The 20,829-nt window shown below is 40.8% G+C and overlaps 3 protein-coding genes across 5 annotated transcripts in view; 1 reads left to right on the top strand and 2 right to left on the bottom strand.

The window, feature by feature from the left end:
* The window catches only part of LOC119655943 (dnaJ homolog subfamily C member 24-like), a 49,078-nt gene extending 40,887 nt beyond the window's left edge, over positions 1-8,191 (top strand). The window contains exons 1-2 of one of the 3 annotated variants that reach the window (XM_038062133.1): positions 2,807-2,960; positions 7,653-8,191. In XM_038062133.1, coding sequence (XP_037918061.1) covers positions 2,952-2,960; positions 7,653-8,093 — 450 coding nt within the window. In that variant the 5' untranslated portion in view covers positions 2,807-2,951 and the 3' untranslated portion in view covers positions 8,094-8,191. Of the gene's footprint in view, positions 1-2,806; positions 2,961-7,230; positions 7,442-7,652 lie in introns of those variants that run through there. The other 2 variants (XM_038062132.1, XM_038062134.1) reach the window with 2 other exon arrangements.
* LOC119655938 (N(4)-(Beta-N-acetylglucosaminyl)-L-asparaginase) lies at positions 1,052-2,821 on the bottom strand. Its single transcript, XM_038062125.1, has 5 exons — positions 2,566-2,821; positions 2,328-2,484; positions 2,040-2,265; positions 1,627-1,832; positions 1,052-1,564 (listed from the first exon to the last, which is right to left on the bottom strand). Exons 1-5 carry the CDS (start codon positions 2,669-2,671, stop codon positions 1,204-1,206), a joined length of 1,056 nt encoding a protein of 351 aa, XP_037918053.1. The 5' UTR covers positions 2,672-2,821; the 3' UTR covers positions 1,052-1,203.
* Positions 8,091-20,616, bottom strand: LOC119655937 (ubiquitin carboxyl-terminal hydrolase 46). Its single transcript, XM_038062124.1, has 7 exons — positions 20,456-20,616; positions 20,317-20,397; positions 15,354-15,570; positions 15,125-15,285; positions 8,640-8,975; positions 8,429-8,572; positions 8,091-8,339 (listed from the first exon to the last, which is right to left on the bottom strand). Exons 1-7 carry the CDS (start codon positions 20,456-20,458, stop codon positions 8,226-8,228), a joined length of 1,056 nt encoding a protein of 351 aa, XP_037918052.1. The 5' UTR covers positions 20,459-20,616; the 3' UTR covers positions 8,091-8,225.
* Between the last annotated feature and the right edge of the window lie 213 nt (positions 20,617-20,829).

Genomic DNA, 20,829 nt, shown 5'->3' with positions numbered 1-20,829 from the left:
TCTAATCTCTAATTTAGAGTGCCGGAAAAAACCATCGACTACTGCGTACTTATGGTTTTTAAGCCACTGGATTGCACACACTGTTTCTTCTGTACTTGGTGGTGGCAGAATTTGTCAGTCGTCTTCAGTTGACAGAACTTCCAACTCAACGATATTTGGTTGTTCATCAGCCAACATTTGTCGCATCCTGTTAGACACAGTGGAAATTGCAATGCATGATTCTGTTGGCATATTTCTCCATTCTTCCTGGACGAAATTCCAAATATCGCCCTTATTCCCAGGAATCTTCCACGAAAATTTGCTTTTTAAAACACCGAAAAAGTTGTCAATTTGATTTAGGGCCAGTGATTGACCAGGTCACTTAATCACTTGTATCCAGTAATATGTGAGCGAATCTTTCAATATTAAAGCCAATTTCTCAGCAACTCGGAAGTGTGTTTTGGGTCATTACCTTGGTGAAGGGACCAATTCAAAGGTATATTTTCGCATGCATAATTTACCATGGCAGTTTGCAAGATATTTTTATACATCAATGACTTCATGTTATGGCAACAGAACACATCACTGTCCACTGTCTTTCTTCTGGAGGAATGCTTACCGCGACCCACATAGAATGAACTTTATATTTATTATGCAACATCATATTTCTACTGCAGCCGAAAATTCAAACAGTTTATATAAACCACTTGAATATAGCAAAATTTTAATAAAATTGTGTTTGTTCTTATTTATTTTTCAACGCGTGAAAGTCACGTGTTGAAGAAAAATAAACACCAAAATCCAAGAAAAGGGAAATTCCCTGTTGGTTCTAAGTAATATAGTAATGCCAAAAGCAAGGATTGACTGTTCAGAAGTTTTGTTCCTCCCCCACCTCATACACACATACACGCACAAATCTTCTCAAAAACAGATGATTCGCTAAAAACAAAGGACACCATTTCACAGGAACATAACTCTCTGCGACAACTTGACACCTTGATATGTTAAAGAAAAACCCAAAAGTCTATCGAGCCTACCCGCACCAGGCTGACAAGCAAGAGAAAGGGCGAAATGATAAAAAGAAAAGATTTATTTCCCAGACGCTAGTAGCCCTGCCGGTAATTCTATACCATACGTACAACTAGAGGTAAACGAAAACAATATATTCAAAGACTCTATTTTAAAAATATAAAATCGACAAAGGAATGATCATCACAAACAGCCTCACATAGCATCACTCGAGATGCTACTATTCATACATTTCACATATTCAACTACTGTACTTTCTTGCCCAGTTTTAAAAACTGAATAAGGAAATTTGTCAATACCAAAACATGCGGCCGAATAATTGCCTTCCCTATCAGCAACAATAATCGCACCCATGAACTTTGGATAATGTTCTATAATCCTTCCCATTGCATACTCAGCAGCTGAAGCAGGGGAATCTCCATTCCGCAATCTTTCGACGGCCATGAAAGAGGGCAAAAATCTCATCATGATATCTCCATCGCCAGTAGCCGCTGCGGCTCCAACGTTATTATCGGCATAGGCACCAGCACCAGGTATAGGTGAGTCTCCTACTCGGCTAGAGGAATCAAACGAAAACTACATTATTACAAGCCCATTTTAAACTCCAATGCTGCATACCCAGGGATTTTGTGTGTAGCGCCGTTAGTTGAAGTTCCTGCACCAATGTTTCCCTCCGCGTCAATTGCTATCATTCCGATAGTGTCATGGTTGTGCTCATCGAATAAGTTGTTTTTGGTGTCATCGACCTTCCAGAATTCGTTGATGGTATTTTCAGTGTTTGGACAGTATGGGCCACAGCTTTTCTCTGGATTTGGAAGGACGTTCTACGTTTATATATTATCAATAAGGGCATTACATGTTGAGGGTGAGTTGCCAGCGAACTTCATACAAAGTTCACTTTGATTATAAGGATGGATGACTGAGATGCTACTTAATGTAGGCATGGCGAAATTAACTAAATTATCATAACAAAATTCACTCGATCAAAGTGCTTTATGTATGAATTTCGCTATGCACACACATTGGCTTACTGTCCAGAAATTTGGTTGACAATTCTTATCTTTCCAGTCTCGCCAAATAGCCAATGACTTTGGCGTTTGTAAGTTTTCACGTTTGAAGCCCATCATCAAGGCAAACTCAGTGGCGTGTTCTCCCACAAGCATTGTGTGCCGCGTATACTTTAATACGTGATAGGCAACAGAAATTGCATCTTTTATTTCACGCAAACCAGCTACTGCCCCAATGTTCATGGTTGCTCTGGAATAATTGTTGCATTGTTACACCTAGTTAATCTCATAATAGATTTATATGGCACTTACCCATCCATGATGAAGGCATCCAAAGTAGTCTCACCGTTTTCATCAGGGCTCCCACCGTAGCCCACGGTTCCGTCACATTGTTCACGTTCGCACACTGAGCACCCTTCGACTATTGCATCCAGATAATTCCCTTCATTACTAGTAAGCACTTTCCAAGCTGTTGATTCGGGAATTAATTCAGTCAGATCAAGAGGTAACGTTCAATGGTCGGCATTACTCACTAATCTACTTTACTTACCCGCTGACGTTGAATTAGTAAATGCCCAGGTATTGATGACGACGGGTAACTTGGAGCTGAGAGAGCTGTGCAGAAGGCAAAGAAGACACACTATTGGAAACTTCATTTTAAAATCTAACGTTCTGAACCATCGGCCGTCATATGCTTGCACTTTTCATTGAACTTTCACCAGACAGAGTGCTTATTGTTCGGATTTTCGAGGTTATCTAATCGATGCGTTGACAGAAGTGATAACAACAGAACTAATCAATTTGAAATGCTATCATTTTGCCTGGGATCTAGGGTGCTACATGTTTCCCCTTATGCTCACGATAATGCCAACGTGACGTGTTGTAAATAGAGCAAATCAGTGTGTTTATCAAATCTGAAATTCGCCAGTAGCAGCAATGGAAGATGTAAGTTTGGTTGTTACGAACAAATTGAAAAATGGTTTTTAGGATGTGCATATTCTCCTTGATAAGCATATTGGGAGTTCCCCGAAAATTCTTTACCCGAAGTGGAATGCTAAGGCCCGTGTCACACGTAGCGTTTCGAACAAGGCATTTGTTGGGAAGGAAGTCGAGTAAGGGTTGCTTTTTTGTTGTGAATGTGGATTTTAAAATCATGGCAGTGTCTAATTCAGACAATCTACTGCGTAACTACATATGTTTTCTATCCGTGCCGTTCAGAATGTTCCCTACTAACCATCTTTGAGGATCCAGGTATGTTGTGTTGCCCCTGTTTAGGCAGTGATCAAAAAAAGTTTGTCAACAAAGCTAAAACAGTTAAAACGGGGGAAATGTAGGTGAAAAATCAATTTATTATATCCTAATGGTTTGTAACACACAAAAGAAACTTTATCGAATACGCATATACCAAAAATAATAAAGAAAAGGGAATCAAATTAACTCAACCTTAGAAAAATGAAAAGAAACTCCCAAATTCACAGTGAAAAGAAATATGTCAATACTAAGAATAATCAGAGATGACTAGTGGCTGACGAATGTTCCGATACAATTGGTCCTACAGATTTTCATTAAGATTGAGATCCGGTGGTTAGGAAGCGTGTCTAACAAATTGGGACAGTTTTAGAGGAGCTATGTCCGGGTTACATACATACGCTTTATATTTGGGATCGTTATTCTGGTAAAACTGGAATGAGTCTGTAGCGCATACTTTCTTTCAAAATGTTGATGTATCATCGTTCTTTCTATAAACTGTAGTGTGCCTACCCCCTTGATGCCGCGAAATAACGCTAAACCATGACATTTCCGCCACTATGTTTGACATTCGCGTTTTTTTCAACAATTGGATTTAATTTTCGCCAAACTCTTACTTTCCCGTCATTACCGAATAAATTAAATTTGAAATCGCTACAAAAATTAGCCGTTCTCTAAAAAATTTCGTCCTTCGTAATATCCTTTTTTGCAACTCCAACCGCTTTCTCTTATTCACTAAGGAAATGTACGGTTTATTGCGAGCGGTTTTTCAGATGTCTAATGTTGCTTGACTTGAATTTTTTTCACGATAAGTTCCTGTAAACTCGCTACTTAACTGTTCAGCACATACTTTAGGATTACACAACATTTTTTGGGAGAGACATCTATATCACTATTTGCTCGGGTGTTTGATAAAAGGGAATATTTTGCTGTGGTTCTCAATGGACTCAGCAAAAACAAGGGTCTTATCTGCGTTCGTGTTTTTTAATGAAACTTTGAAGCCAGAAGGTGTAGGTTTACTTTTTGGAGGGATACTTGACTGCTAATCTTTTCTTTTTTTATATTTTTTTCGTCGGATAACGAAGATCCGTTCACTTCGTCTGGGCACATGCTGTCGTGTCCTTTCATGCTTACTTCACTCACGAATTCCATGTTGATGCTCTGGATGATTACTCTTTGTATTAGAACTTTTAGCTCAGGTGAAGACTGCTCAGATTTCACACTATTCCCTGCACATCGTAAAAGGTGACTAAAACGGATAGCGATTTATGGACTAGCAGCAAATGGCGAAACGTGTTATGCTTTAGAAACGGCTGCCATGCCTTGGAGGCTAATCGAATTTTTGGCTACCTTTTGCTATAAACGATCTAATGGTCCCTACAACTTGTGCTATATATTTAAAAGAGTTTTGTTCTTTGACAGCCTGGTTTAATGCTGCAACGCTACCTAATGTGCTTGTAATAATCGGGATTCTTCAGATCGGAGAGGTGGCCGCTTTCAATATCAAATAAAAATAAATATGAAATTTGGGTGCTATGCATCGCATCCCGAAAGGTCTTTGTAAGCCTTTCAATGATAATGTGGGGTATGTTAACGATAAACTTCTCAATCGTATAACGTCCGATGAAAGGTAGCTCGGTAGCACGCGGATACGGACAGCTCCACCAATAGGGTTTCTAATATCCTCTAAACGGGGTGTAGCGCGTCCACCGCGCCCAATTGTTGCCGGTTCGCCAAAATGCGCTTTACCTCCAGGGGTAGCCGGCAGTGAAGTTGTCTTTCTCAATTCCACACATTTATCCACTACTACTTTCGCCTTCTAATTAACACGTCTACTGATATCTGCGCTGTGCATCGGTGTAATTCCGTTCGAACACCTGTTCGGATGTTTAATCGGTATACCTTCTCCGTAACCCAAGTGCGCGTAACCTGAGCATCTCAATTGAAGCGTTTTAATCGCTCAACAAGAATCATCTAAACTAACTGGGGGATATCAATCCTATGGGTAACTACTATCGAAAAATGCAACAAAAACAAAAAGGTTTTTTCAACCTGTCACATTGGAATGTCTCCTTAATAATAATAATAAAACTCCGCCATGTGAGAGGCACAGGGATAAATAGCTACAGTCTGAATGGCTGTACGCCTCCACAGCATCTCAGGAAGTAGGTGTGGAAAGTGCAGGAACTTTGCAGTTAGGTATAAAATGCAAATCCAAAAACGAGAAAAAGAAGGAATCTAAGGTCCGGTAAAGATAACCGGCAGGAGTCATCTGACTTGGTGACTGGGTCGGGCACCCGTAATGGACAGCACGGGGTCGAAACCACTAATCGTAGGGTGGTTCGACTTCTAGGCGCCACGATGACCTGGAGCATGGCCCCGCCTGTTGCAGCTGTTTTGCCACAACTTATGGCGACCACTTCAGCAGGTTCGCGTAGGCGTAGACGCGTGGACTGAAGAAATTTCGATTGTGTACTGATGTTTCGCTGCTGCAACTGAAATCTTTGTATTGTGGTGCAGTTGCGACTGTCAGATTGCACGGTCGGAAGATTCGCATTTGAGATATTAGTTAGCGCGACCGAGGAGATCCATCATGGCACTCAACAAATCCCAACAGAGCGTCTAGACAGTGCAGTTTTCGGTACCGGAAGCGAAAGAATATTGGGGGTTACCCGCCCCGCATGATTACCGCTGAAGGCATCCGTCATGCCACTATACCGGGTATAAATTTTGTGGATGTTACCGAAGAACTGGAGCGACCCAGGTCTGGATCGGGTGCAGAATTTCTGGTACTGCATAAACTAGACCGGCCGGAGCAATTTCCACCCTTCCTCATTGCGGAGATTACCTACCTTATCCCTAAGAAGGACGCGGTGCAGGACCCCGCAAGACAAGACCGATTACTTGCTAATTGATTGGCATACACAACACAGCAAAAGACGGGCTGTTCGGCGTATATTATTAATGTTGCTATCCTCATAATAGCAACTTTGACTGGAACTACATGGGGAAAAAGACGCTGGGATGCTGGGAAATCGAAAAAATTTGGCGTCTCGAGAAAGTGGTTGTAGTTCCTACAATATTTGCAGCTGTTCTTTTACTAAATCCCTCACGGCCTCCTTTGATGTCTTGGGACTCTCACGCAGACTGGTTCAAACCATGCAGCCATACACCATACGTGTTCGATATTGCGGAGGGGTTCTTGACGAATTCCATTGGCCGATCACCACCATGAGCGCTCCTTTTCTTTTAAGTAGATAAACTCGTAGATGCTTAGCTAGTATTAGGTCAAATCTGGGATCTGCCGATGCAGAAATACACTATACGTGTTCGATATTCCGGAGGGGTTCTTGACGAATTCCATTGGCAGATCACCACCACCAGCGCTCCTTTTCTTTTAAGTAGATAGACTCGTAAATGCTTAGCCAGTATTAGGTCAAATCTAGGATCTGCCGAGATTATGACAACTCGAAAATAATAATAATCGTTGGCGACAATCCAATGGGAACAAGGCCTTGAAGGGTCTTAGTACACTTCATTCAAGACCGTACACAGGTCATAGGAGCAATATGATCAGCATTGATAAAATTCCTTTGCCAGCAGTGAGATTTGGATCGCGACCTTTCGCTACGATAGCCTAGCGCCCTAACCACTAAGCCATCCCCTTAAGCACTACTATAATAATCGCTGTCTGTATTTTTTTCTGGGGAAATGCTCATTTTGCATCTCATTCATGCCCTTGGAAACCTTATTTGTTCGGCATATGCGCTAAAGTTATCATTGGCTTTTTCTTCCCAGTTTTAAAAATTCTGTTACCGTAAATATCTCCATTTTCCTTTGTTCGTTGTACTGGGTGGCACCACCGTCTAGAATTGTCTCACCACATCTCGCCGACATCGTTATTCAATGCGCATTTCGCGTATTTGCTCTCACTACAGTACTATCATCTAGAATAGATAAACACTTAGATTCTACTCACTGGCTCAATGTCTGTCTTGCGTCGGTATCGCTCGGACAATTGAATATTGTCTCTAGTCAATTTTTATATAAATGCCAGTGCTTGTGCCCGTGTCAGACGTTCGTATTCTCCGTGATTGTTAGCACGACAAGAACGTTTTCTTGCGATGTTTCATCAGAGATACAATTTTTTCAAAAGAACTTCCATGATATTTCCAAAGGTATTAATTAGTTTTTACGCACTACGTACACGTCCAAAAATCTTCTTTCGTTCTTAATGCATTTTATTTCGGAATATTTTTGGCGTAGTATGCTCAACGTCTCATTCATTCATTGTTGTATTTAAAATCAGAACCCCTGTTGCCTCTCTTCCTATCAAAATTTACTTATTTAATCAAAAATAACTACATTGTACTAATTTATCAATTTCAGAACGGCAATGATTGGCAACGGCAAAGCATGGATTACTACGAAATACTTGGATGTGACCCTAATGCAGATACAGCCGAAATAAAAAAGTGTTACCAGAAACTCGCTCTCAAATATCATCCAGATAAAGACAGGACAAACGAAACCAACGATATGTACCTAAAAATCGACGAAGCATGGAAAGTATTACGCGATCCAGAAAAAAGAAGGATTTATGACGCGGAAATCTATGAATCAAAAATCAATGAACAGTCGAACACATTCGCTGAGCTCAACACGAGAACCGATTTTTCCGAGAATGAAGCTGGTGTCCTGTTATACCCTTGCAGGTGCGGAGATTTCTATGAAATTGATAAAAGCGACATTGAGAACGAAAAGGAATTTATCATTGAATGCAATCAATGCTCGTTGGTCGTGAAAGTCAGAAATGATACTCATGACTAAGTAAATGGATTTTATGCATATATTTATTTTTTATTTTTTAACATATTAAATAAGTTTAAACATTTCTAAATAAATAATAGATTGGCTTACTCTTTAAACATGAGTTTCACTTTATATTCTCCTGTATGTCGTCTAAGAAGAAGCACAGTCCCTTGACTGATAAAATAATATATAACCAGTTTCCGATGATTTCTGGATATCAGATGTTAGGCCATAGAAATCTTCAATAGTTGATGCTTCGATTTTCTGTAACGGCGGAAATTGAATTGTAAGTAAAAGTGACAATCTATAGTTTAAACGAATAATCTAAAAACCAATTGCATGGATATACTCACATCTACCATATCATCATCAAATAACAGCCACAATCCATGACTCTTAACAATACTAATGTAATGGCCACGATTAGGCCCTGACCCACAGTGAATTACAACGGCGACCAGATCATAAAGCCTATCGGGGTTCACAGCATCATCGGACTGCAAAGGAGCACAGTTATATTGAGTTGTACAATAAAGCAACGTTCAATGCAATTAATTATCTTACCGTATTAAACAGCCTCAATTCTAACGGAAAAACAACACGATGAGATACTTTTATATGCCTATTGTACTGCTCCATGTATTTGAAACGCTTCAAATGTAACGCTAATATCATTGGCAACTTTTTGACACGCATACGCTTTTGCGCTTCCTGATAGCTACAGCAATTATCACATTTAAATTTATTATCGCTACATAACGTTTCAGTATTGCTGAAACAGCGCAAACAGTGCGTAATGCTAGTGTTCTGATCTACATCGACTTGTAGATCGAAGAAATTCTCATCTTTGGAACTGACCGTTTCACAATTTAGACATCGTGTTTCGCTTGTTAAAATACCCTGAAAAAAGTGCCAATTGAATAAATTTTCAAAGTTTTTAGCATTGTTAGGTCGGTGTTTAGGATTATCTTCAACTATTATGTTTATTTTTCCACTGTCGAGGTTTTTAAATATGTAAAATTGATCCAAAAAGACCAAATGGCGAGTGGTAGTAATTTTCCGCAAAAATTTACGTTTTCATGAGTGACATATGTACATGTCTAAATAAAATTGTGCAATTCAGATACATCAAGGGATAAAGATCAAACTCTGAACCGTACATTTAGGAATTTAAAAGGTATTAGTGACATTGCTTCAACAAAAATTACTTGTTCTTCTGAAGTGGCAAGAACTGAAAATCAGATCATGACTGTTCAGAGGCAATCCTATTGAGGGGAAGTGGAGGGAATACTTATCCCTAGGCACAAAATTTTCCTGAGGAAAGGGGAGGATAGACACTTAAATAAAATGAAGTCGATAGAAACCTGTATTATTTTAACCCCGGGTCTGGGTTTTCTCCGAATCACCCAGTCCATAGAACAAGTGCCTGGCGAGATAGGTTAATCTGTGCGACCAGCTTTGGGCTCTAGAAGATGAAGCTTGGGACAACATTTTGTAGTGACTATCAGCACGCACTCTCCCTTGTCAGATAACTAAAAATTATCATCACGCGGACGGCGTCAGGACGTAAGTAAATTAATCCAAAAGAAATATGTGGTTGCGCGCTAAATATTGGTACCGTCACTGAAGAGACGGAGGAACTTTCAAGTGCCCTTCGGAAAAGACGCTTTGAAATTTGTGTTCTACAGGAAACTCGATAGTATAGTGCTAAAAGCTGCGACATAGGACGCGAACGCGGTAAAAATGTCTATAATATCTTGTTAGCCAACACACTCAGTATGATGCTGACATCGTCATCGTGATGCCAATGGATACGATCCACAAAGCGGTCTATGCAACCCTCCGTATCACCAAGCCTGGAAAGCGGTTCATCAACCGACATACTTGCCTTTGGAATAACGATAATCAAATGAAGATCTACGAAAGAAACCTCCCTACCATAAATTTTTCGACAATAAAACACTAGCAAATTGGCAAATTTGCAAGAAGTAAAGAAAGCGATCGTTGTTATCGGAATGGTCCATTACAGATCTTTACGATAAATTGCACAATCGACACGGCGAGAAAGATCTGCATCAGCTCGTCAAAAGGAGACACCAACGCACATAAGATATCGAACACTTCTGTTGCGTTAGTGATAAGAACCAATCGACGAACCGCGACACACAGTGGGAAAATTTCAAGTAGATTTCAACCGAGGAATTTGTTCATCCTTAACTTTCACAAGCACTGTCGACATTTGGAGCAACTTCATCTGCCTGCGCAACTGAATTCGAGAAAACAATAAAACGAATGAGATCAGAGAAAGCAACAGGACCTGTCGGCATGGCACCTGAGCTCTGAATAGCGAAGGGCTGCAACCCAACACTATGGTTAGTGAGTTCTTCAATCGCGTTATTGAGCAGAGTAGAAGACCATTTGACTGGCAAGAAAGTACCACAGTTTCAGTAAAGAAAAAGAAAGATAGTTCAGCAGAATGTTCAAATTACCTTCCGATTCGGTTGTTGTTTATGTTGTGTCCCATATCATGAAAATTTTGGAACGCATTCCTAGGAACTGTATTCGCATCATCGTTCAAATAACCATGAATCAAGCTGGGTATTAAGAACTACGGACCTGTTAACGCAAAACACGCTGCACGGTTACCATGATCCGGAAACAGTGACCTGCCCAAAGCTGAGCGATTTAAATATCTCAGATCAATACAGTCGCCAATGGAGACGAAAATATTGCGTTGCACCAATGACGTAATACGCCATGATCACGTCCGAAATGAAAATGGGGTTGCACCGGTCATGCAAAAATTTCGAAATTAAATTCGTGTTTCTTTAGATTCTATAAGCGTAGAACCGAGCGATTATCGAGTGCAAGTTCAGGCTCGAGCGATCATTAGTTAGTCGCGGGCCCAGGTGCTGACAATGGTCTGTCCGCGAGTTACTTATTTATATTTATACTGTGATTCCCAATGTTATTCCCACAACCTCGAATAAGCTTCAGATTATCCTATCCTAGGACTTGGATGGCACTTGTGAAACAACCCATGTGGAGGCTGTGTGCGGTAGAGCTGGGGAAGGCCTCAAATCAAGGGATTTTCTTGTCTTGCGATGGACGCTGCTTTCAAGCAGGATGGGTCTGCCTGCGCTGTAGTTGGTCCTATGGGGACGCATGCCGCTGAACCATCAGAGTGGCCTTCAGATTGGATACTGAGAAAGTTGCTATCATTACAGACTCTCTCCTTACTTGTAAATTACTCGAACAAACTGAGCTGTCGCATCACCTAGTGGCTAAAATAGAATTCCTTGCTTCCGACCCCCTTTTAAATGACTGAAAATTCTATGGTGCCCGGCGCAAGCGGAGTACTTACTTAACGAATTCGCCCATACTGAGGCTCGAAAGGCTCTGAGATCTGGACCTACCATAATGATCGAACCCTTCCCTAGGAATGCTGCTGAGACAATTCAGGAACACTGCTTTGGAGAATGGAAAGAAGACTTTCTGGTAAATTCACGGATCAAAGAACCATATTTTTCCAATATTCACACAACTCTACCTATAATTAAACCGAAAGCCACACGTACACTTGTAGCTTTTGAAAAAAAGTTTCTTAATAATTTTCACACCAATCATTTCCATAATTCAAGAGGTTTGGAAACATAGAGTCGGACAAATGTAACACTTGCAAGGTTAGGGAAACCAATGAACACATAACTTTTTGGTGTAGGAATATTAAGTTTTTTAACCTTAAGCAAATATTTCTGAGCAGAGATCCCAGCAGAATTGACGACCATTTATATTTCTTTAAAAGGGCTAGAGTCAGACTATACACACATGGGCTTGTCACAGTTTCGCGATACAATGTCCAACCCTCCCCTTTCCCTTTCTTTGCATCGATCTATACTTACGACTCTGCGCTCCAACGGTTCGCTGGAATTTATAACGCATCCTTAGAAAATAAGTTAATAAAGTAAATTTAAAACTTTTTAGTTTCAGATTAAAATTGGAAGGTCTACAAGTCCCGCAGTTGGAGAACTCTAGTTACGACCAGCGGCGCACTAATGCCGCGTTACTTTTTAATTTTTGGCTTAAATTATTCAAAAAAACCTCAAAGGTTATCCGAAATATGACTAATATAATGTCCAAGTTGGATTGAATTGGAATAAATTCTTCCCACTAGAAAAATATCAAAAAGTACATCTTCTAATGTAGTTTTCCCCCTTAAACGCATGTAGAGAGATTTGACTTTGCGTATTTTCGAAGTGAAGGGTGCACTGAAGCGTTATAAAAAGGCGAAAAACATCAGAAGTTTAGTTTCTTTTGAATTTTTTTTTCGTGCTAAAAACATCTTTACAACTAGTAGATAAAATACATACTATTTTAAAGATCATCGGGTACTTGGCTTTCTCTACAGTACTAGGAACTTGCGTGAAGTTTGTACAAAGTAAGCACGCCTTGATTTTTTGACATATTTTTCCTAGAAAAAGGACATGCGACCATCATTACCGGCGCAACAACCCGTATCCGGTCTAGGCCTGCTTAATAACGAACTCCAGACATCCCGACTTTGCGCCGAAGCCACACAGTTCCCCTTGTCTTAGACTGTTGTTGATGTTGGATGGTTTCGATAATGATCCTGCTGCTTTTATCTAGCCTCGCACATTGGTCAGGGTTAGCCTAGCCAGTCTTATGAGTTTCGTTGGAATACCGTATTCTCTCATGGCCGTGTACAGTTCTACCCTGGCTATGATATCATAGGGGGCCTTGAAATCAATGGAAAGATGCAACTGATGACCATATCCCACTATCGTTGTCGCAGAGAGAAAATCTGATCTGTTGCTGATTTGCCTGGAGCGCCTCTTTGATATGGGCCAATGATGTTCTGGACGTGTGGGGTTATCCGGCCTAGCAAGATAGCGAAGAATACCTTATAAATGATAGTCATCAACATGATACCCTTATAATTGCTACACTGCATGATATCTCCCTTCTTATATATGGGACAAATAACGCCTCTTTGGCAGTCATCAGGCAAGCATATGAACCGCCTGGCGTAATTGGTCGCCTCGAGTTTGGCAGTACTTCCATTGGCTGCTTGCTAATTATGATTTTTAAGCCGTATTTGTCCGCTGTCTTCAGTTAGTGGGACCAGTAACTCGTCGATATTCTGGTTGTACAGCAGTTCATCAAAATACTCAACCCATTCTGTCGGAAATCAGTTTATCTTCTTTGTCTTGCCAGGATGTGCATCGAGGTGCATAGAGCTTCATCCTGCTGACTTCTTGGTAAAACTTCCGCGCTTGGTGTGGTTGCTCCCTGTACTTTTCGAGTTCACAGACCTATTGGTTCGCCCAGGTTTCCTTTTTCCGTCTGTGATACTGCTCTCTAAATCAAAAAATAATGATCGCTGGCATAACAATAACATTTAAAAATTGACATTAAAGCGTATTAAAACACTTTATTTTCAGACCCGCTAGATGTGTGATTTGACTCAACTACTTGAACCACGTCCTTCTGTTGACAACTTATTACTCTAACCACTAAGCCATCTGAGCTCAATGGACATATAATCCAGCTTATTTTCACTCTCCCTGCCAACACCAGTTTGAGCGCTGTCTCCATCGGTAGGCTGATGGTTGTAGACTATGTATATCCCATGGTAGCAATGTCGCAATCCAGTCAGTCCAAACGAACTTCTCTTGAGGTAATGATTTGATCGATATCCTCGTATAAGATTATGATTTCCCTCCTTTTCACTTTTCCTGGCCTTGAGACTTCTCCATCCGTCCTAAGAGTATGTCCGAGCTTTCTGAGATGTCCTAATACGAAATTTTCTCACTTTCTTTCTTCCCCCAAAACTACTTCTTTTCACAGGTGCCTGAAGCCTTTTTCTTTTCGCGAACATGTTTAGCCCCATTCTTTGCCAGGTTTATCGATATCTGGCTTAGAGAAGGCGTTCCCTATCTCACGTTCCCAATCTCACGTTCCCACTCAACGCTATTAAGCCCCTTTGATTCTGCGTTCCAATATTTTCAATAATGTTTCGAAATCGATGATTAAATATCTGCGATTGATAACCGATTACAGGCTGGGCTTCAAACAGCATTTAAATTCTGGGGGGAAGGAGGCAGCAGAAAGCAACACTAACATCGGAGGAACAAGTTGTAGTCCCGAACTATTAATGTAGATATTAGTAAAATTTGCCTGAAAGCGTAGTCTTAAGCGCCAGTTCCGATACAAATGCAGGAGATTGGAAGTATGTCAGCTTTTCGAAAGAAGACTTGGCAAAATGTTACATATTTCATTAGAAATGGGAAATATCGTTTGATGTTTTCAAGCTATCAAGCACTAAACTCGACGAGGACCGACAAAAATAAGGATTTTCAAATAATTTTGTCTTATCTTCATCGGATGGAATCTAGAATATTTATGAATCCGTTTGAAAGAAATTCGTTCGATGGAACTAGATGCCAACAAACAAACATCAGAGTTTTGCAGGAAGTTGCTACTTAACCTAAATTTACTTTCCCATATGCACCATAAACTTAAAAGGCACATTTATTCAAAGAAATGTCGAAATCAGAAAATTTATATATACAGAATAAGCCGAGAAATAGAAGACACCCCACTTGGGAAAATTGGAAAGAATACCTGCACACCCAATCGAATAAGACCCGCCCTCTACTCTATCTCTCGTTAATCGCTTAGAAGTTCGAACCTTAGAGTAAATACCTCTTCTGGGCGGTGTGAGGTCAATTTTTTCGGCTAAATGGCCTAAACTGTCACCAAACTACCGAATCCTCTGAAGTCAGTAAGTACTTGCAGTGCAGCAAATACGACTCGAGAGTCGCGCACCACCTTGAGCAGTACGATATCTTCAAGAACATCGCCATCGTTGAGCAAATATACATTCGCAAGTCCGCCCTACTGTTTTTCATTCTCTATGTTTTCTATTTCCCGACGATTTTGTGCGGAAATCACCCTGATATCAAGACAGGTAAATTGTTTCGTTCGAAAAGTTCACTTCATCCCCTAACTAAATCTAAACGACTTACCTGAAATATTTCATGCACCCATGTTGGTTCTGGTGGAGCTTCTGTGTTACCGTTTTTATTTTTATTTTGATTACGCTCAGCTAGGATGATTTCATTTATGTGATTTATAAGGAAATTTAGGAATTCGTGGGCATCTTGTTGCATGTAATTGTCAAACTCTTCTGTAAATTGGAAAAGGAACGTTTAGCATTGAGGTAATTTCTGTATTTTCATTTTATTTTCATCATACCTTTCTCCTTCCTAAGGCGTGCAATAAATTTTTTGGGTGCGATTGATCCTACTTTCTTCTTCTGTGTAGCTATGCTATAAAATAAGTCGGCCAAGCATGATAATAAGGTCTCTTTGGAACGCTTATTCTTTGCTTTATATTCCAAGACTTTATCTCGGAACGGCTTGCAAAAATATAAAGCTTGGAGCACTGAATTACTGTAGCATGTGTTGCCAAACTGAAAAGAAGATGGAGGAATAAAGGATTATTAGGACTTCAATCAAGCTGGTTGTCTAATAGGGGCTCTTGGGAAATTGATTTTTAGCAAAATTTCGAGTCTGCTTTCAAACATATGTAATATAAGCGATATAAGCTGGACATTCTGGGCTAAAGCAAAGTAAGATGGTGGGACCCTCGAGAGTATTCTTCTCCCTCTTGCGGGAAATGTGATTTTGTACTCTGGAAAGTTGAGTGGCAGAGGCTACCGCAAGGTGTGCTGTATTGACTTGGGAGCTGGTTTCTAACAGACTTTTGACTGCATTTCGGTCCAGGTCCAGGAACATCACAATTATACAGTGCTATGCAGCAACGGAGATTTCCGATATGGTGGAGAGGGATGCTTTCTACGATCAATTACACGCAGTTCAGAGGAGGCTTCCTAAAGGTGACATTGTGATCGTGATTAGTGATGTGAATGCCAAGGTGGGCACAGTCTTGGCGACCGTAACGATAATGGTGGTAGATAGATTTGTGGATTGCCGTAGCTTTCACTGCCATTGGTGACATATTGTTCAAGCACAGAGTTTGCCATAAGGTCAGTTGGGTTTCAACTAAAAAGGCTATACACAGGAGATTTAACATCCAGTGCATTCTCCGAAATTTTATGGTGACGGAAAATCTTTACACATCTTCGATAGCGATAGAAGTCCGACAAAGAATTCCGTGCATAACGATTGGTGTTAGTGCCGTGTATGTATTTACGTGGTTGCGAGCACATGGCAGCATCTGTCATAACAATAGGCATTGCACAGCTATTTATGGCTCCCGACAACCCAGCGAGAACGAAAGGCAGATGTTTCTTAAAGAGTCATTTGGGATTAATGGCAATCTTAATGAACTCAGTGAGCCAATGATGCTTCAAAATAGGAAGCTTGGTGGAAGTAACCACGCACAAAATTCTCGTCAATTGATCCATATTTGCTTTCCTAAGAAGTGAGTAGCAAATAAGCAGATGCATCCATGCATCCGTTTTCTGCTGGGATAGGTGGGGAAACTCCCAAGAAAACCACCTAGGGAACATTAGCACACCGAAACACCAATACATTAACATTAACTAACTACACCTACCTCGTCCCTACCCGAAAGGTACACAATGAGTTTCCGTGCTCCTTTGCCACTGTATTTGCTCCTCCTTTATATAGTATTCTTGGTTTCAACTGATCGACACCGCACGAGTAAACAGATTCACCAGTTTGCGATTAGCAGTAGATTTAGGAGTTGTCTCCTGAATGTGCGTAAAAAGAGAAGCGTTGATATCGACCTCGAAAGGGATCATCATCTAATGGTGGTTTACGTTCGTTTGCATGTTGCCATCACTTCTCGCAGAGTCGGAGAACTGCAACCTTCAAGTTGAACATCGACCACTTGTATGTTACAGCTGTTGCTTCACAGTGGGAGAATTATTTTCCTGATCAAACGACAGATATACTGAGTAACCCGTCCTGAAAAGATCGATGAACATAGGCCCGCTCTTTTCTCGGATGTTACTCAGGTAGTCGGTCGCGTCCCGAAGGGGCGTCATAAAATCTGGCCGACTGCGGTATCGTGATTGCGATTGGAGGGCGGAGCTGGATGCTCTATTGAATGCTGCGAGTGAAGGGAATTTGCTATTACGCTCCTCGGAGAAGCGGAAGATACCACAGAATGTAAGAATTTCAGAACTGTATACCGTATCACGAAAGAGCTTTAATGTGATCACAAATTCTTCGATGCGCCTATGAAGGACGTTAACGGTCGGCTTCTCATCCACGATGACGAGTAACTGAATAGCCGTTGCTGCAAATCTCCTACTTCCACTTGTACGAAACTTTTGGAAATCCAAGACCTGTTCCACACAATGGGAGAAAAGGATGATTGTTTAGATTCCAAAGAAGAACACTGATTTTGAGTGTGACAATTGCGTGCTGCTTGGCGTTGCAAAGATAATAGCTAAAATAATCCTGGAATGCTTGATCGACAGAGGGCAGGCTGGTTCCCCTTCAGACTCCTCTTTCATCGATTTCGAGGAAGTTTTCGATAGCATGAATAGGCAGTGTATCTGGCGTTATCAGAGCAACATTCGCGGTATGTTCAGAAAATAGCGGAAATTTTTAAATTTCTGGAGTTTGGAGAGTCTGATTATCATTTTGTGTTTTTTATTATTATACAGACCCTGGAAGTACGATAAAATTTTCAGCTGTATTCATTGTTTACTTTGTCTGTGGTAGCAGCGCAAAGTGAAAGTGTGTGAAATGTTAACAAAGGCCTATAATGGGTCTGCTATGAGTAAAACAAGGGTTTACGAGTGGTGTAAGTGTTTCCAAGAAGGCCGTGAAGACGTTGAAGACAAAAACCGCCAGAGACGCCCAGACACAGGTGAAAACATGGAAAAGTGGAAGAAATGGTTATGAATGATCGCCGAATTATTATCAGAGGTATTGCTGATGAAGGTGGCATATCTATTCCAAAATTGTTGAATTTTCATCAAAAGCAGCGGCTCAGGCTTCACTAAATGAAGTCAACGCCGATCCAAGATGACTGAAACATGTTATAACACGTGACGAAACATGGCTTTACGGACATGACGTAGAAACTACGATTCGACCCACTCAGTGGAGGCATTCCACCATGAAGACACCAAGACACAAAATGGCTCGACAAGCGCGGCCGAACGTGAAGGTGATGCTCACTGTGTTCCTCCATTTTAGTGGCATAGTGCATCATGAATTCTTGCCACGAGGTCAAACTGCTCCTTATTGACCGTTTACTACGTACCGCACTACCTACAAGTTCAATGCCGTTTGCCTGATGCAATACGAAAAAAACCATCGGAAATGTGGCAAAACAAATCATGGTTTTTGCACCTGTTCACACCTCATTGCTTGTTCGTGAATTTTTGGCCAAATACAATACAGTAATGATTCCCCAGTCTCCATATTCACCCAACGGCTCCGTGTGACTTTTTTCTATTTTGAAAAATAAAGATAACCTTAAAAGGCCTTCGTTTTGCAAGCATTGGTGGCATTAAATACGCATCGCTGAAAAAGCTAAAGGGTATTCCAAAGATCGACTTTGGGAAGTGTTTTGAAGATTGGAAAAAGCGCTGGGGCAAGTGCATAATATCTAATGGGGACTACTTTGAGGGCGACAACATTAATGAAGACGAATAAATAATTCTTTTTTTCAAAAAACGAAAATTCCTGATATCTTCTGAACACCCCTCCTATGATGGCGCAAATGTCGTGTACTACGCCGGGGTAAAATCTCAGAGGATTTTGACGTCCAATGCAGACTTCGGCAGAGTTGCGTTTTGTCACCATATTATTTCTTCTTGTTATCGGTGGCGTTCTTCATCCTCTCTTGTATGGAGGACATTGGACGGTGACATCTTTCCTCAAAGGTCTTGACTACGCTAATGATATCTTGGTCAAATGCCCCTGGATTCGGAAAGAGAGGTAAGTAGAGTTGGACTGAAGATGAACACCAACAGAACCAAAGTTCTCAGTGTGGCGGGTCATCGCACCATCTCTATCTGCCTTAATGGACAGAGTAACGAAGGCGCTGATCTATTTGTGAAATGTAGTTCCTGCCGACGATCGCACCGAACTGGATGTTACCCGACGCATTAACAGCGCTAGATCCAATTTCATTGCCCTGTCTAAAATCTGGAAGTGCAGTTGTCTCAACACCAAGATCAAGTCTGTGCTAATGTTCTTGCTGTGTTGCTATATGTGAGTAGGACATGGAAAGGGAACTTCACTGTTACTCAAAAGCTCCATCAATACTTTTTTACGTAATATTATCATAGTACGCTGGCCTGACACTATCCCAAACCAAGAACTTGGTCGACGCACTGGCCTTACACTCGCCCACACTGTGATTGAAAGGCGGAAGTGGCAGTATATAGGGGGCGACAATTGCATAGCGGGTTACGCCTTCCGGTGGAATCCACTCTCCCTAGGTGGCCGACGAGTGGATCGTCCCAAGGGCACTTGACGCAGAACAATAGAGAAGGATTGCGAGCGTCTCGGAAAGTTGTGGGGGAGCTGAATGGTATTTCATGTAGCCACGAAAGATATCGTTAACACGCGTTTAACCCATAACACCTACCGGTTCTGCTATTTTGAAAAGCGAAGAATTGTACATGGTGTTATAGTAAGAGCCAAACAACAGGGAGTAGGCAGAGCGCTTTTGGACGATGCCTTCAGCAAGGAAAATGCAGAGCTTTCCGCTTATTTGAACGCTATCAATTAGATCTGATGGTCAGAGCCATTGAAGTGTTTCCGACAGGTTTCAATGCACAACCCTTTTACACGAAGCAAACTAAGTTCCACAAGCTTTTTGCATTTCGGCCACTTAAACCAAGACTAAAGGCAGAAATTAGATTTTGGGAAGTAATTCGGACCTAGCGGTATACGTATTTCACGAATTCCGACCGATATCAATTACTGCTTTTTGATTCAGACAGCGTAGCCGGGGATAACTACAAACATGCAATTTTATAAAGTTAGAAATTGATTTTAGCAACTTCATTTCAACAGAAGTCATTTTCATCGTTTTGCTGCAAAACGAAGAATGTTTGGCGTGGCCAATTGGCCCCATTCCATATCTACTTAGAGAATAACACGCAATTCACGTTCCGTCCAAATCACAACAACGAACAAGGACTATTGTTTTATCATTACACTCTCGCTTCGATAGATAATTATATTAAAAACAAACTTACATTCACCAGACCAAAGTAATGCTCATTGGGTGGAAAAAAATCCGACCCGATTTCTCGCTCCAGCTGAGAGACATTTGCGCCCTGGAATCACAAAACAGGATCAGATGGAAAGTAAAAACACGAAACTTGTTTCACCTACCATTTTTGGTAGTTTAAGAACGTATCTGAAGAAATTCTTTAATGTTGAAAACGGTTTCCAGCATCTTTGTATAATTGACGTTGTTAAAATTATTTCTCTTCGCCACACTTGACAGCGCCGATGTTGTCAAGGAATGTCAGATGCTGGAAGCAGTTTCAACGACCTTCTAAAGTGTACTACAAAATTATGAAAATGTATAGGCAAATGTTCCCATTGTGAATTGACATTGTACGAAATTGGTTTTCTAATTAGAACCTTTTATTTAAACATAGCAAACTCTAGGAAACAAGTTTCCGTCTTGTTCATTTATTTCGAAAACTTTACTTGAGATAATCATCATTAAAGTTAATTTTAGATTATTCCAGCCTCTGCGC

This window comes from Hermetia illucens, chromosome 4 (assembly GCF_905115235.1).
Source record: "Hermetia illucens chromosome 4, iHerIll2.2.curated.20191125, whole genome shotgun sequence".
Lineage (NCBI taxonomy): Eukaryota > Metazoa > Arthropoda > Insecta > Diptera > Stratiomyidae > Hermetia > Hermetia illucens.
The sequence above is the reverse complement of the archived record's forward strand: the minus strand, read 5'-3'. Positions and strand labels throughout refer to the sequence as shown.